This window comes from Semicossyphus pulcher, unplaced genomic scaffold (assembly GCF_022749685.1).
Source record: "Semicossyphus pulcher isolate SPU_LCO1_2020_fin unplaced genomic scaffold, fSemPul1.0.p SCAF_1, whole genome shotgun sequence".
NCBI lineage: Eukaryota > Metazoa > Chordata > Actinopteri > Labriformes > Labridae > Semicossyphus > Semicossyphus pulcher.
Genome location: NW_027211603.1, coordinates 3808690 through 3826022, shown reverse-complemented (window position 1 = coordinate 3826022; position 17333 = coordinate 3808690). Strand labels below are relative to the sequence as shown.

Below are 17333 nucleotides of genomic sequence, written 5' to 3'. Positions count from 1 at the left end.
GTGTGTAACAGTTAAAGCACCTCTGAGTGTGTATGTGGAGTAGTAGCTCTGTTGTATATGGGTCAGTCTCCGTCCTGTTGTATTTCCCAGAGTGCTGTGTTAGAGGACCTGCATGCTGCCTGATGTTGTGAGCCGCAGTATGCTGTTTCTTGTGTAAATATTCTCGACCGAACAAATAACTTTTAGTCTGTGTTTTCTGTTTTATACCCCTGTGACTAAGAAAGCAGTATGTTTTTACCAAAGTGTTTAGATATCTTCACTAACTCTCCCCGTATGTGCCTCAATAAAGTTTTAGTAAAGGATGATTTCTCTCTCTGTGTTTTTCTCTTCACACTTTTTTTGTACAAATTAAAGTTAGAATCTCGAAGATCTCAGTTTCGTTCTCTTTGGCGGCACCTATGGTGATAAACGGTAACTGCGGGAGCACACTTCCCAGATATCCAGACAGTGCTGCATGTGTGACGTCCACGGTTGGCTCCGGTTGTAACTCTTGATTTTCCTGGCTGACGGTCGCTTTCCTTTTCAGACTGTTTGCTTCATCTGAGCGTCGAGTTTGTTTCTTCTTCTTTGGATTTTCACTTCTTGTTGAAGTTGTATCTGTAGTCATCCATCTTTTCTTTGTTTGTTCAGCCATAGTAGATTACTGTTTACTCGCAACACTTGCAGAGAGCGGAAAAGCAGCCGCTTAGCTCCGCCCACCCTCTCTGGCAGACCAATCACCAACTCTTTGACTCTTCAGTAATTAATTTGTTTAGGCAAAAAATGGGTACAATTTAATTTATGAGACATTTGACATTGCTTGTCCTCTGTCCACTAAAAGGTTAATGTGTAAATATGCAACTATACGGAGCCACAAAGAAGCCCTACAGGTGGTTCAATAAACACATTTTTATTGGATTGGAAGATAAAATAAATGAAATGAATGAAATTTAGAATTGGTAAGATGTTTAAAAAATATCCATCTGTTTTTCAAATAAGTGGTCGGACTCAAACACTTCACACATTCTGATGTGTTTATACATTTATTTCAATTTAAATCTTAAATGAGATTCAGGTGAAGTCACACATTTAACAGCATACCTGTACCTGTCTTTTCATTTTCTTCTGTAGTGACTTTTCAACTGGAGGATAAACATGTGCAAAATATAAATCACATCAGTAATTGGTGTCCAACCAAGTAAACCTGGTGCCAAGCCAAGCCAGGCGTGAGCTAGCTTACAGGTCATCAAACCGGGCACTGGTCAACCTCAAGCAGCAGGAAGCAGCATTAAATTTAATGTAGACAGTCTCTAGAAAAGGTGATGAAGTTACATGTAACCGAGCTGTGGGCTGTTACGAACCCAAACACTGAGGCATTTGGTTTACCAATTTAGTAGAAAGTCAAATGTTAACAGTTTGTGGTTTTTCTAACAAAACTTAACACAAACTTTCGTGTGAAACACAAGCAGATATTCCTTCCTTCCCGCTCTGTTTGAACCTTCCGTTAAACTTCACTTATCAAACAGAAAACTGAAACTGATGAAGCACATTTCAAGCTAAGACATTTCACAGAAGCAGCAACAAATGTGCAGTTGGCTTTAAGTGACCTACATTAAAGACTCTTTGGATTTAGTTTATTTTAGTGCGATCATCCAGGCATAAAAATCTAACATTATTTTAAATGAGACAGACGGTATACAACCAAACACAGACGGTATCATAATCTCTACCAAACCTTAAATACCTTAAAGATGGTGTATGTGACGTTAAACCTCGAGCATAAAGAAGTTACTTTGTGCAGATAAAAAAGAGAACGGACAGAAGAATCGTCACAGAGCCTACTTGCTTGATAAGCTTATGTTTGGAGTGTACTGACAACCACGCTATGTTAAACAGGGATCTCAGTCAGTTTTATTCTGGTCTGCTGGGGTCTCAGAGGACTGGACCGGCTCGGCGGCTGTCTTGTCGGCCTCCCTCTTGCTGCCTGTCTTGGCGGTGTGGTTGGGGGTCCCGTTCAGGATGCTCTCCGCGGTCTGAGACGTCTGGAAGTGCTTCCTGAAGCCCAGCAGGGACGGGTTGTGGACCAGCGTGTACATCAGCTGCCAGCGGGAGCGAATCCTCCGAGTTCTGGTCGCCTGGCTCAGCCTGTTCTCCTGAATCCCTGAAAGCACGGAGGAGCAGGCTGTCAGGGCAGAGTGGGACACACCACCGAGGGGGCGAGTCAGGTTATAATAAGTGGCTTTTAAGATGTTATAGTTTGAAAATCTTCACCAAAAACGTAGTGATTGTTTCATGAACAGTTCATTCCTTTATATATTGATAAAATAAAAAGTCTAACAGCTAAAGCCCTCATTCTTTTTGAAGCTGAAATATAAGACTTCTGACTTTTGCATCATCATGCTGTATTTTCATCTGTGACATTATGTTGCATTACTATGAGTAAGTACTATTACATTACATATTACATATTACATTAAAGAAAAAGTTGCAATATTACGAGTGTAGGAGCCAATTAGCACTCCGGAGCTTATAAATGGGAACCACTGTTTGTCTGGTCAGGTGTTCCGCCCAGAAGCTAAACATTTTTTGACCACACACACCCAGACACACACACACGCTGCAGTAACTGGTGGCAGCGGTTACTCGTGTTGGATGTTTGTTGCATATATTTGTATTTTCGAGTTTAATGGACACTTAAAGGAAGAGAAAATAAACGGAAGTGTTGCAAGCAAAAGTTTGTCTCTCGGACTTTAATGCAACGGACATGCATCAGACCCGGGTAAGGTGCGTCAAGCAAGTAACCCGTGGTGTAGCACCTCAGTGGCTTAAAGCGTTGGCTTAGCCTCTATAACGAGAATAGTCATAAGAGAATAAAGTCGCAGAAGAAGAAAGTCGCAGTATTACCAGAAGTCGTAAGTGAAGAAAGTTGTTATATATTTTGAAAAAAAAGTCATTATATTATGAGATTAAAGTCGTAATATTACGAGAATAAAGTTGTAATTTTAGGCTTTGTTAGCCTGTATGTTATTATGGAGGGGAATGTCAGAAGAGCAGCCAGACGCCTGCGCTAAAATGCAGAACGTGGAGCATCTTGTTTGAGGAGGATTTGTGGAGCATTAAGTTTTACTTGATTGCACAGGAGGCTTATTACACCTTTAGCTCTTTTTATTGAACACATGCGATAGCATGGAAGCATAGCAGACATGTACCTCGTGAGAACATGCAAGGTCTCCCAGGTTTTGCTGCAGACTGTGTTACCGCAAGCACAGCCTAAAATCATGACTTTATTTTCGTAGTATTACAACTTTATTCTCCTGATCTCTCTCTCTTTTTTCCTTTAACGTGGCCCTAATACTCGGTCTTACATTACGTTGGTGAAAAAGTGCAGGTGGCACGAACCATGGAGGACCGTTGTTTGCATAAAGCCTATTTAAATGTTTCTAAATTATAAACCATAATAGCCAATTTACAAAACAGACATAGCTCTTAGAGTGTAAAGATTTAAGGGATATGAAGCATTTGAAATAGAATAAGAATTAATGTTCATGTTTCTACTTTCACATTTGCTTTAAATCGTTTTGTCTGCAAAAATCTGATTTAATTTGAATCTTAACTTCATTTTTTGCATTAACTTTTAGCTGAGGTTGCACACAGTCATGAAATGAAGCATTTGAAGAAAGTCAGAGAAATTACATCTTAATGAGGACTCATAGGTGGTGTTTGTTTGTGTGTCTCTACCTTCCTCTGCGTCTTTTATCTTCTGTCCGACTCTTCCGCCCTCCACCATCAAGTCCAGCAGCAGCCCACAGAACGCCTTCATCACCGGGTGGGACTGGCTGACCTCCACCCTCAGGGAGTTGGTGTAGTAACTGTAGGCTGGATGGGGGTCAAAGGTCACAGAACATGATTGTATCCATGGACAAACTGCAGGTGTTATCTTTGTATCTAAAGCTTGATGTGTTTTATCTTCTTCTATCTGTGTCCTAAGACTGCTTTAAAAAGAGATATAAAAGTGCACCTGGGTCGTAGGACTCGGAGGTGCGGTGCAGCAGACTGAGGTCGATCCGACCCAGGTGGATGATGTTGTACAAAGCCGTTATCACCACCCTCCATATCGCGACTATCACTCCCATCACAGTGTTGATGAGGAACAGCAGGTACGTCAGGAGGAACAGACTCTCTCTGGAAATACAATGATGAATAAATTCAGGTTAAAGGGGCATGCTTCGTTTTACGTATCAGAGAAGAGAGGTCAGTTTAAGCCTCGTCCAGATGTTGAAAATGTGAGCGAGCCCACATATGACGACTAATAATGATAGATTGAACAGTTTTGTTCCTGTAGTGTATGGAGAGCAACGATATGACAGCACACCACACACTAACAGATTAATCCACCAACAACCAGAGTCCGATTCTCACAGCTGGAAATCTCACTAAATCTCTGGCAGTCAAACGAGACTTTAGAGTAAACAAACATGGCGGCCGACAGGCAGGAAGAATAAGTAATGATAGTTTTGGGACTTTTTACTTAAAATTGAAAAAAGATGCGGCAATCCACAGAGCGCGTGCCGGCAAGAAAATCTTTAGAACCATCAAAACATTGCAAATCTGCTTGAGCGGGGCCGATTTTGGGTCTGATTCCCCCTGCTGACAATCGTAAGCAAAGGCCCAATTTTATGATGGTTCTAAAGATGATCTCTTCAGATGTTCCTGTGGTGTGAGGGATGTCAGGAGTGATTTTACTTCCCCCGAGCTGCTCAGAAGATCAGTGTGGCTGCACTGATTTCAAATTGTAAATATTTAAGATGTTCAATATTTACGATCAGTTATCCTGGGGAACCCCGAGGCCAGCCGAGCACGCACTCTGTGGATCGTCACGTGGAATGAAACAATAGCCCATGGGGAAGCAAGCTGACTGAAGCAGGAAGCACAACAACCGCAGCCATGGCGACGAAAGCTGAAACATAAAGTAACACGTCCAGTCCGTGTTCACGCCGTCTCCACCACCTCATCCACAGTTTGTTCTTTTTTCTTCCTGAATTTTCAGTAAAAAGTCAAAAAACTATCATCACCAATTCTTCCAGCCTGTCGTCGGCCATGTTTGTTTACTCTAAAGTCTCGTTTGACCGCCTGAGATTTCCAGTTTCGAGAGTCAGACTCTGGTTGTTGGTGGATGAATCTGTTAGTGTGTGGTGTGCTGTTTGGGTCATATTGTTGCTCTCTACACACTATAGGAGCAAAACTGTTCAATCTATCATTATTAGTTGTCATGTGTCGGCTCTCTCACATTTTCTGTTAAGATTTGAAAAATCTTTTAGGGCCAGGCATAACTTTTGACCGAAGAGGGGAATCAGGCCACAAGAGGTATGTGGGCACATTTGACTCTGGGTTTTCTGTCTCAATGTACAGACACACATAAAAACAAGGACAGGTTAGACAAGGTAACACAGACGCTAAAAACTAAATATAAAACGACTATATACAGACCTAGACAGGAGACATTAGTGCAATGGTGCAATAGAGAGTGCAAAGGTGCAGAGATAAATATGGCTGTGAATCAGGTTGTTATGTACAAGAGGTTCTGTTTTTATAGTGGTGTAAAACCTTCCCTAGGTTGCTGAAGCTCCTTTAGATTGACTAAAACCACAATACGTCTGATCCAAATATTCATTCATGCCTGCTCTGTTTTCCTTCCTGTCCTCTCCGTCCTGCAGAAACACCTTTCCTGCCCTCTCCATCACCTGTGTATCTCACTCAGCTGCTCCCCGTTCCCCTGATTAGACTACCAGATTATAAAGTGTCATGTAACCTCTCTGTCTTTGAAATGTTTGGTGTTTCTGCTTAGCTTTTCAGTGTTTTCTTTCAGTCTGTTCTTGCCTGCTTGGTGCAGCCATGTTTGGAAAATAAAATTCACTGCAGAGGTCTGATGTTAAATAAAACATGATAAATGCTCTCTCCAGTGGTACAATGTGGATGAAATGCAGTCTTTTAGCACTTAAGACTTTTACTCGGTCTGTCTCGATCTCAGACAAAGAGCTCTTGGGATTTAATCTGGTTATTTAAGGCTGCAACTGCCTGAATGTCATTAAATTTCCTTTGCACGTTAAGATTCACCATTACTGTGTTTGTGTGCAGAACGGTACATCACAGAACATACTGTATATTGAGGGATGCAGCTAGTTCAGTGTTGTTCAGACTGAGGGGAAAGCACATTCACACACCTGTTGTTCAAGTCTCTCGTTCCAGCTTCCCTCTTTATAAACGCAAACTTAGCCGTCACATGTTGAAGCGCAGTGACCAGCAGCAGAGTGACCCAGGCCGGCCTGAGACGTCATAAAGACGGGAAATAAAAAGAATGTGATGGTTATGTTTGTTCTGTTTTTTTAGCAACAAAAGAGAGAGAGTGATGTTTGCAGACTCACCATGCCTTTCCCACGATTTCAAAGGCGATGAGATTTCGTCCGTAAAAAACAGGAACGATGACCATAAAGATGAGGAACAAGAAGCAGATGAAAAACACAAGAGTCTGAATGACCATTCCTGCAAACACAACACAGAGAAAGACCTTTTTTTAACATCATTTTAAAAGATTTGTGATGTTATAATCTAAGGAAACGACTCTCAATTTCTCTTTTTACTGTCGTGTGTTTGAACTTTACCGACGCAGACGATGGCAGCCTGGTATCCCGTCAAACCCATCCAGCAGACGACACCAGGCCTGGATGGACGGATGGTCTTCTGGGTGTTATAAATGTTGTAAACCTCTCCTTTATACAGTCCCTTCAGGTTTGTCCTGACACAAATCAAATCAGATGTAAGTTACGTTCAGAAAGAAAGGCCTGGTATGCCAAGAGACACAGAGAGGAGTCAGCAGGGCAGGAAACGAGTGCTGATGTGTCGTTATTTCCGACACGTCGCTGAACATGAGACTCCTGGCTGAACTGTTGGTGGAGACCAAAAGCTACAGGGAGAGTTCCTCTATCTGTTTCTGAAGTACCGTATTTAACCCAAACCACAACTGTTTTTATATAAATCTAACCACAGATTAACCATGATGTTAACCTTTTTTAAAGTCGAGCTGAAACGGCATTTGGAGAGTATCTAGCTTCCGTATCGTGACGTATTTCCGAGTGAAACAGGACGTGCAGGCGGGACATATCATTAGAGGGATTTGATTTGATCGTTGAGAAGTGGGCGTAGACAGACGTTCTCCACAGCGCAGTAGCTAGCTAACTGACCGAGCGTTCTTGGTGCTCTGCGGCTAAATGTTGCAGATTGATTGGTTGAAATTGTTTGGTGCTAACTTACGTGAGCACGCGTGAAATTTAGTTTTACCGGAAGAAAAAATGATCAGATTTTGATATAAGAATACGAAGTAATTGATTTACTGTATTTTTTTTGGCCTATATTGTCAAATAGATGCACAATGTTACCGGGGATGTGATCTAAAAGGATTAAAATGACATTTTTCATTTCACCTCGACTTTAAAGTCCCCCTGCTGCTGTGTGTTATGGCTTCATTGTGCCACCAGTTATTCCTAATGTTTCAATGTTGTGTGTGTGTGTGTGTGTGTGTGTGTGTTTGGCTTCCTCCAGTGACACTCTCCGGCTCCCTCCTGATTGCTGCTCATGCAATACACCTGCTCAGACCTGCACACCTGCTCTCCATCTACTCGTGACCCCGACAGTACCCTTGTTCTTCATCCACCCATCTCCAGATCGTTGTTTCAGCTAATGCAGTAGACAATGTTTCAGGCCTTTCAGGCCCTTCATTGATTTTTGTTTTTGTTGATTGTTTGTTTTTCTGTGGTGTTACACTTTAAAGGAGTTGCTCTCTTTATCTCGTTGTACATTTTAAAATGTATTCAATCCTATTCTATTCTGACATACCGCCTTTCCCTCTGCAACCTCCTGGACAACATCCACCCATCTCCATCTCCCTTTCCCTGCAACAAACATCGTTACTATTCCAATACCTCCAAGTCTGGTGTCCTGCGTCTTCATTGATCGTAGCAGATGTAGATGTGATGAATAGATGATCATTCACCTTCTATCTTAGTGATATCAACTGTTAACAGGCCATTTGATGGTACGAAACATCCTTTTTTAAGAATTAGATTCAGAATCCGGTTAATTGCCAAAACAAAAACTAGGCTTCTTTGGTATTTGGGTTCAAACCAAACACAGTAAATGTAAAAGAGAACAAGAAACTTCTTTAAAATAAAGTCTGTACTAAACTGAAAAGAGACATTTTTTTTGTATAGCCCCAAATTATAACCAAAGTTATCTCAAGACACTTAACAAACAGAGCAGGTCCAGACCGTACTCTTTTTTAATATTCTTTAGAGAGAGACCCAACGTGAATCCACCGCCAGTTTACAGCTTGTTGCACTGCCTCTAACTGGGCAAAATATCAACTAATCTAATAAAATACATTCCTCAGTAACCTGTGACCTCTCACTGCACTCACCTGTGAAGAATCATGGACTTCATGAGCATGACGAGACTGATGAAAAGAGACAGGGTCAACGCGCACAGGTAGCACACTGATAAGAAGTGGACAAGAAAAACAAAATTAGTCGCTGTTTCACGATAAAAGGGCTAGATTTGTTTGGGCCATTTTGCTTTTATTAGACAGGACAGCTGAAGAGAGACAGGAAATATGGGGAGAAGAGAGTGGGAGATAACCGAGGGCGTTGTGGACTGTAGCCTCTGTAAATGCAGCACCTGCTCAACACGCTGAGATAAACAAGCGCCCCAAAACGTTCACATTCAAGCCATAAAGAAGCTCCACATACCCTCCAGCAACCACGTATAGAAGGTCACAATTCTGACGACTTCCATCCTGTCGTCGGACAAAATGATCCCAAACCCGAGCAGCAGGAAGGCGATGTTTTCATCGATGCCAGCACGCACGATGTGCAGAATGGGAATCACCAGGACGACTAACAGTAACGCCGTCTGGAAGGAGAAAAAAAAATGAACTTAGACACAATACAGCAGTGACCGTATTGTGTCTAATGTAAGAGGTGAAAGGTCACGACGATGGTGGACTTACCTGATATATGGCCACAAAGGAAACAAAGGCTGATACGGCCAGCTTCAGTGGAAAACAAAACACTGAAAGACAGAAGAAGTTGTGCTTCAACTATAGAAGCAGACATGTTTAGATAAGCTAATGCTAACGTCAAACTCCCAGTGGTTGTGAAATTAACACTAAATAATTGCGATGAAAACATGGGCATTAATTACCACATAAATCTGTGCTTGTATGAGTGCACTCACCTTTCTCCGGTACATAAATGTAACTCTTGGGCACCTCCAGAATTCTCTGCAACAGAGTTTGTTTGTCTCCAGCTGACGAGCTGAAATAGATAAAACAGTTCCTCCGCTTATCCGGGGTCAGGTCGCGGTGGCAGCGGGCTAAGCAGGTTAGCCCAGACGTCCCTCTCCCTAACAACATTTTCAGCTCCCCCTGGGGGATCCCGAGGCGTTCCCAGGCCAGGTGAGATATATAATCCCTCCAGCGGACTCTGGGTCTACCCCGGGGTCTCCTCCCAGTTTGACGTGCCGGGAAAGGTTACACATTCTACCTTTAATTAGCTTAAACGGCTGGTCAGTGTCGTTACTCAAATTGGAGTGAATTTCTCAATGCTAAGGGGCTATAAATCCACATTTAGCGAGTATTTTGGCGAGGATGTTGAAGGTGGGTTTGAGTCAGTATACTAACAATAACTGTAGTATAACAAAAGGACCTGTTGTTACGCTGGAGCAATGATAAAGAGGCGTCTGGTTTTGGTGTAAATATGTTGTCCTGGTTCTGTCTGACCTGTGTTTTAAATAAAGTTTTTTTGAGGGAAAAAAACACAAGCTGATTCTTATATGTAGTCTCACCTGGCTGCTGAGGACTTTTTCTTGAAGATTAACTTCACATAGTTGTTGTAGTAGCTGCTGTCAAGGTCCTGTGAATGAAAATCATTGGGACATCATTTAATTTAAGGTGAAACACATTCTTTGTTGTGTTCTGTGTAATTCAGTGGATTGAAATAAACAATATGAGCTTCAATCGATGTTTAAATGAAAAAGCTGGGGCTTGAAAAATCTTAGTTTTTAATGAAAATAATAAAAAATAAACGGTAATGTGGTGGATTTTCACTTATTTTTTAAGTTGTATCTGTAGTCATCCATCTTTTCTTTGTTTGTTCAGCCATAGTAGATTACTGTTTACTTGCAACACTTGCAGAGAGCGGAAAAGCAGCCGCTTAGCTCCGCCTACCCTCTCTGGCAGACCAACCACTGCTGGCTGATGGAAAACGTGTCACTAACTGGGCGCTGCTTGTGACACCCAGTCTGTAATTCTGCAAATACAAAGGCTTCATCAGACATTTTGTGGTGGTCCGGTATTTTCTTTGAGTATTCTTTTTGCCTGTGTGTTTGTGTACCGGCCCCCCCTGTGTTTCTCCCCCTGCAGAGGTTGGGTTTGGTGGGCGATAGCTGGAGCTGTTTGTGCGCGCACCTGCTTCTGATCAACTAATCACCTGCATTTATTCCTGGTTCTCCTTCTCTACGCTGCCAGATGATTTCCGTCTCTTCACTTGGTAACGTCGGCATATCAGTATCGTTTCTTGTGAAAGAACTTTCGTGTCTTGTAATTGTTGATTTCACACAGCCTTTTTTCATTGTGTCTAACCTGTGCAACCTTTCTGTTTTTCCTCCAGTGCCTCCATACCAAACTCCACACGCTACACCGCCCAGCCTCTCCACGCTTCAACCGTATCACTCGCCCTCGTCTCTCCACCATCGGACCACCAGAACCCAGTACCCTCCTCCACGTCCCCTCCTCTTCAGCATTAATCTTGGTCTCAAACTCACCCGCCCCTGAGATCCATCTAGTGCACTTTCAGTTAATAAATACCCTTTTTTGTCCTTTACCCCGTCTGTGTGATCTTCTTCTGAGTCCGTATTTACATGAAAACTTTCGGGATTATCACTTTAAGGTGAAATAAAGTTTAAATATTAGTTTTTATCTTGTTCTTTGCTTAATAAGTAAACCTTTTGTTAAAACAAAAACTCTGTTGTATTAATGTTTCCTCCATCGTCATAATCTGCTCAAGGACGCTGAGATAAACCCTCTCTTTCTGCACAAGCTGCTTACAGTAATCACGTTTTACATAGCTGAAATTCATGTGTCTTTCTTCAGCTGCACCACAAACACAGATTAGTTTATATCAACTCATTTATCATAAGGCAGATAAAGTGCTGCACAATGCTTCATCAGTGGTTCTAATGGTACTTTTGTATAGGCTGAATGTTGATGTCCGTACTCTGACATTTCTTACCTCGTCAGTCTTTGGTCCTTTGACAAACAGCAGAAGAAACTGCACACAGAGATACGCCAGGCAGCCCATCTGAGGTAAACTGGCCAGCAGAGCGTAGTACTTATAGATCTGTGAGGAGGAACATGGAAAAATAGAGACTTTTAAGCACCAATTAGGATGAAATTTGGAGGTTAGTGTGTCTCAGCTGAGTGGGATGTATATGTGTAAGACGCTAAAACACAAACAGAAAATAACCTGAAAGACTCGACAGTTTTCATTGTCTACCAAAGATTAAAGCTGCACCGCAGGGCAGATGTTTGCAACAAAAAATATCTCATAAAACCACCGAACAATAGAGAGACTAAAGCGGTGTCCCAGTTCAGGGGCTGCATCCTTCGAAGGACGTATCTGAAGGACGATTGTGTTACGGTGGTGTGTCGAAGGTTGTCTAATTTTGACGACCCTTTCAGATGGGTCCTCCTTTTCCCGGGCCATGAAGGATCCATTGGGTGCATCCGTGGCCTAACATATCCCAAAATTCATTGCGCGGCAATTCAAACAAGATGGCGGACTCTCAAGCGACCAAGGAATACAGTTTTTGGTTTCAACTCAATCGAATTGCTAGCGATACAGGTTTTGAGAAAAACTAAAGGGGCCTTGAAACTAATTAGCTTTAAAATAATAGGTTAAGTTACTTGACAGTTGACTTGAAAGTTTGATATGCTGCCCCCAGGAGTCCAAATGTAGGTAAAAAAAAAAACATCACTACATATCACAATGTTAAACATATTTGAATCTTGCTAAAACATTATGTAATGTGCTGAAAATTTAAGGTAGATTGGGGATTAACAACATGATTATACAAACTATGACACAAAAGATCCTCTGTTAATACAAAGGCAGCTTTTGCCACAACAGCTCTGATTGTGTTTGACAGTAACGATTTTATACAGTTTAATTAATTTGGCCCACAGCTAATCTGAGGCATTAACAAGGTGTCTAACCTCTGGAGTCTTCGGACAGTCGAACTTCTGCCACACCAGGACCCCGAAGTGACAGAAGGAAAGCAGCATCCCCAAAACATAACCGACTTTGTGCTGCAGAGTGCCACAGAGCAACAGAGGATAATACAGGAGCGGGTAGTAGAAGATGGCAAGTATCTTCATGTACTCTGGAAAAAAGACATATCATTTCATGGTAAGTGACCTACAATAAGCTGATAAGGATTGACTGAACAGTTAGAGAGAGCTGAGAGCTGAAAAAAGGGCTTTTTTCTTTTTAAACTGCAGTTCCTCAAGTGGCCACTAGAGGCCGGCTACAAAAGTGAGTCAATCCCCATTTGGCCTTATACTAAAATAACTTTGCAGCAGAATTAGAAATATTTAAACATTGTTTACCGAGAGGACAAATAAATCACTAAATTGTCCACCTTTAATGTCCGCTGGCGTGTCTTTGGAGAAAGGCAGAGGGTCCGGGGCGATCACCAGCATTGACAGCTTGCTGAACACCAGTCCAAAAACAGCCATGGCCAGGCCTTTGTGCTGAGTCTGGTCCAGGAAGTTGGCTGGACTGTAAGATCAAACAGAAACATTTCAATATTATGAGACCGTCCTAAAATTTAAAGTCACATTTATGTCTAGAATTCCCAAATTCACCTGAAGATGCTGGAGGATCCTCGGGTAAACCCTTGGCAGAATTTGTTTTTCCTGGAGAGCACTGCTAGGATTAACATGACCACCAACTACAGGGAGAGATTAAACCCATTAAGACTTACATTTATGTATTTATTGCACATATACATATTGGAATAAAAATCTCCAGTCTTTTCACCAGGGCAACCTTTTGGCACAGAGTAGTGATAAGTTTGAGACAGACTTCATAAAGTTAGTTTGTTGCAAATGAGGCTGGTTTAAAACTGATTCACAGATATTATTTTGCACCCATACCTCGAGGGAAAATTGATTGTTTTTTGCGCAGAATAACTCAAGAATTGGTCACACAGTTTAACTTTAATGTGCTCAACTTACATACCCAATTACATTTTGTCTAGACAATCATTATCTGATAGGCCAATATCTACTACATAACTCTTGACTTTAAAAAATGTCCATGTGACAGTATGTAAAAAAAAAAAAAAAATGCAGTTCCTCGAGTGTCCACTTGAGGCTGGCTCCAAAAGTGAGTCAATCCCCATAGAGCTCCATGTTAAAATGTCCAACTTTACAGCAGAAATAAACATGTTTACAGCCTGGTACAACAAACAGTTTTGGTCTCTATAGCTCATTTCTGTAGTCATGACAACGGCACATGGAACGAATTTTTATATACAGTAACTCACCTGTTCTAATTGTATTAAGCCTAATATTATGCATAATTAGGGGCGTGGTCACTATGAGTGACAGGTTGACTGCTGGCTGTCTGCCAGGCATCAACACAGCTGATGCTGACTTTTTGGGTGAGTGAAATCCTAGAGTAGCAGGTATACTGCGCTCGTACCTGGCTTGTTAGCTTGTTCAGTGTTTATCACACATGTATTTATTCATCAGCCGATGCACAGGAGCCAGGATTGCTGTTGGCTTTTTCCTGGAGAGATTACGGCAGACCGTAGCGACGAGAAGACGTGTCGTTCACCTAACACTCTCTCACCGGAGATCCTGGCTAGCAAGTCTGCTACATTCCACTAGCTCTCTAAGCTTATTTATACAGTCTATAGTAGTTACAAACGACCCATGTGGATTGCTTTGACAAACAAAGAAGAGGCAGGACGGCAATATAGCAACAGAAATCTAAACAATAAAGCCGAACAACAGCAAGTTAAGCTACAGTTAAGATAAAGTTAAAGCAAGAAGACAGAAGAGGAGCAAAGGCAACAGAGTACAGAGAGGACCGTAACAAACAAAGCAGCTTTATACAGTTTGCAATGGTCAGTCAGGAGAGAGCAATCTATGAGTCATGTCAGCCTCGGATAAAGAGCCTCATTTTGCGGAGAACATTCTTCAGACAACAATGTCTTGTTAGTTCTGTTCAGCTGCAGTGGGCCAGCTGTCTTAGTCCATTACACATTATAAAGTGGTATTTACTTATAATTGGGTGAGGGCAAAATGATGTCAAACCTCATTAAACTAAAGTCTCCCTGAAGCAGAGCTTATCCTGAGACCCTCGATTCAGATAAGGAAAAACTTTTTAGTATGTCCACGACTTCTTAATGTCTGTGTCTCTTTAGAAACTACTTACAAGTCAATTTTTTCAAGGAATTATCCTGTGTTACTTTTAATGAGACCTACTAACTCTTAACAAACCAGTGTGCTGCAAATCTGCTTGGTAAACTAATTCTGATTCTGACTGAGGCTGTACGAAACAGACGTTTGGAAGCATCATACAATATACTGTATGACAACGCGTGACATAATTAGTTATTTCTTTGACTTGTATACTTACAGATACCGACAGCATGGATATGTTGAAGAGCTTGTCGTCCACTGTTGGGTCACATGGTAGGATGACTCTGTGACAAAAAGGCAACCACAATCAAATGTATCTAAAGGTCAGTGCTTTGATGAACTGCACAATACATTTAACTATTTACTTAATAACAAAAACTGTTTATATCTGTGAGGCAATATTTAAATGTCCAAGAACGGCAACTGCAAATATTTTGCTATGATTTTGCAATTGGGCGTTAATAACAATAGAACAACTTTATTTATCTAGCGCTTTTCATGCAGGGGGATTAGTTCAAAGTGCTTTACAAAACAGAAACAAGAGAACAAAACAAAGCAAATTAAAACAAGCGCCAATATGCAAAACCAAACAAAAAATGAATAACAAACTAAACAGGCACCAAAAAAACAAAACAGGAATATGCTTGGAACAATGACATATGCTAAAGATGTAAAAACAAAGGAATGCGTGAGAAAGATAAAATGTGACACGGTTCAATAAAAAAAGAAAGGATGGGTGGCAGCTTGTCAAAGGCACTTTTGATTTTATACTTATTATAATTATAAGTTTGCATCTCTTAGAGCTTCGGGTAAGGAGTTCCATAGTTTTTGGCATGGTTGAGAAAGGCTGAAATGTTCTTGTTTGTGTTTACAAAACTCGCTGCAGAGAATCTAAGAGGCTGTTATGGATTAAAAAACAACCATCCCAAACCATAAAGAATGTAGTAAACTAGTAAAAGAACTTGAAAATCAATCCTTACATTGGGATCCAGCGCAGGTTGCTAAAGATGTGCTTACGGTGAAAAACCTGACAGCAGAGTTATTTATTGTATTTTATCAAAGGATTGTTTTGGAAAACCAATGAAAAGAGCACAACCATAGCCTAATCTACATGAAATAGATGCATGAACAAGTGTTTTCTTCTGTTGGGATTGGAACAGCCAAACCTTTGCAATATAAAAGATAAAGAAAATTGCTTTTGTCACCCTAAATAAATGTGATTTACAGTTTAAGTCCAGAATAATACGCATGGTTGAGACTGATTTGACCTGTAGAAAATTCCCATGAACAAATTTGTAGAGAATTTGTTATTTTTATTCGCGCATCATCTAATAAAATTTCAGTTTTTTCCCAGTTTTATTCCAGAAATGAATCTACATACACCTGTTAACTGCAGCCAAACCAGTTGTTGGTTGTATACATTTGTGTGTCATCAGCATAATTGGGGAATTTAATTATGTTCTCCAAAAACATCACCCAAAGAAAGCATGTCTAATGAAAAAAGCAGAGGGCCGAGGCAGCTTCCCTGAGGAACACCTAAAGGTCGTAGCAAAAAGAACCCAATCTCCCCCTGTCTGAATTATTACAAATGTGTTCCCACACAGCTCCTGACATTGAAACATTTCTCAGCAGTAGTATCAGGAATGGAAATGTGCTTTGTTTTTTTTGTCAGTTCTGACTTGAAAAGTGAATCTTCAAAGGACTCTTATACTCACTCTTTGGGGGGTTTCGTTGGCTCTGCATTGTTCGAGTACCAGTCTGAATAGTCATAGTATGAATATTCAAATGGCTCAGGTTCCACCTTGCTTTGATTCATCACAGCTGTCCAGTCAAGTCAAACAGGTGAAGCCGGATGGTTAAAGATCCACAGGACTCCCGATTGTCCCACCGTTGGGTAGCCTCGTTTGGTGATCTGCTGGTTTTGCTGTAAAGTGTTGGGACAGTTTGGCCCAAGTGCTCCGGCACATTCCAGTCAAACTAAGAGCTCAAACACTGCAGATTAACAACTGCACAGAGGGGAGTAAGAAGAGGGAGAGAGAGAGGTTCAGTAATACAGTCAATAAGAGAGGAGGTGGAGGAAGAAACTGACAAAAAGTGACCCCTGGTGCGCCTTGAAGTGATAGTGTTTCTTCTTGATATGATATTTAATCTAATACTACCTACAATACGGTATCTGCAAGTACGCCAGTTAATGCACCAATGAGATACCATAATGTCTTACAGCTTACATGAAAAAAATATAAAATGAATGCAAATAGGAAAAACTGCATTCGAAAGTTCAAGGAGAACTTTGCGCTGCTAGCGGAGAGTGTAAAGTTAGTCGAAACTAGCAAAAGGTTTAGATAGCTTTAGTTGTTGCTTTAGTTTCTTGTGAACTTTTGCAACCAATGGGAAAGAAAGTATCTTAGAACATCAGTTTGTAACTTATGGAGCGATCAATCTTTGCAAAAATAAACCACCAGTATCTCTAAGTTGTCCAGATGAAGTACACAAAATCTCCTGCCTTTACATGCATGGACAGTTTTTATTACAACCCTGGTGATTACCTAAATCTGTGTGTGAAACCACTGAACATCCCTCTGGACTATTTTAAAAGTTCTGCTCGTAAAGCCGGCTCATCGAGTGAGACACCAACAGGAAAATAAATATTCCATTCATTAGCTTTGGGTTACTTTATTACTTTTATTTTCATCGTTGGTGTTTTCCTGTTGAAATATCAGCCCTCTGTGTGAGATTAAGTTATGTCAATTATGCCCTGCAACGTGCCTTTAACCTGTTTGCCTCCCTCCGCCTGTTACTTAAGAGACTAATCTCA

The 17333-nt window shown here is 41.2% G+C and overlaps 1 protein-coding gene across 1 annotated transcript; it reads right to left on the bottom strand.

Annotated features, from left to right (window-relative positions):
- Nucleotides 1-1880: 1880 nt before the first annotated feature.
- On the bottom strand, nt 1881-16334 carry LOC138589558 (receptor for retinol uptake stra6-like). Its single transcript, XM_069659913.1, has 17 exons — nt 16234-16334; nt 14736-14802; nt 12953-13038; nt 12727-12866; nt 12302-12468; nt 11319-11426; nt 9874-9941; nt 9265-9344; nt 9038-9099; nt 8778-8940; nt 8450-8525; nt 6639-6772; nt 6402-6519; nt 6201-6302; nt 3998-4161; nt 3718-3855; nt 1881-2140 (listed from the first exon to the last, which is right to left on the bottom strand). Exons 1-17 carry the CDS (start codon nt 16332-16334, stop codon nt 1881-1883), a joined length of 2034 nt encoding a protein of 677 aa, XP_069516014.1.
- Nucleotides 16335-17333: the final 999 nt, after the last annotated feature.

Coding starts and splice junctions, on each gene's coding strand:
- LOC138589558 (XM_069659913.1), bottom strand. CDS start 16,334: ATGAATCAAAGCAAGGTGGAACCTGAGCCATTTGAATATTCATACTAT. Junction 11,427..12,301: donor ACTGTCCGAAGACTCCAGAG/GTTAGACACCTT, acceptor TCCTCCTCACAG/ATCTATAAGTACTACGCTCT. Junction 6,303..6,401: donor GAAATCGTGGGAAAGGCATG/GTGAGTCTGCAA, acceptor ATGACGTCTCAG/GCCGGCCTGGGTCACTCTGC.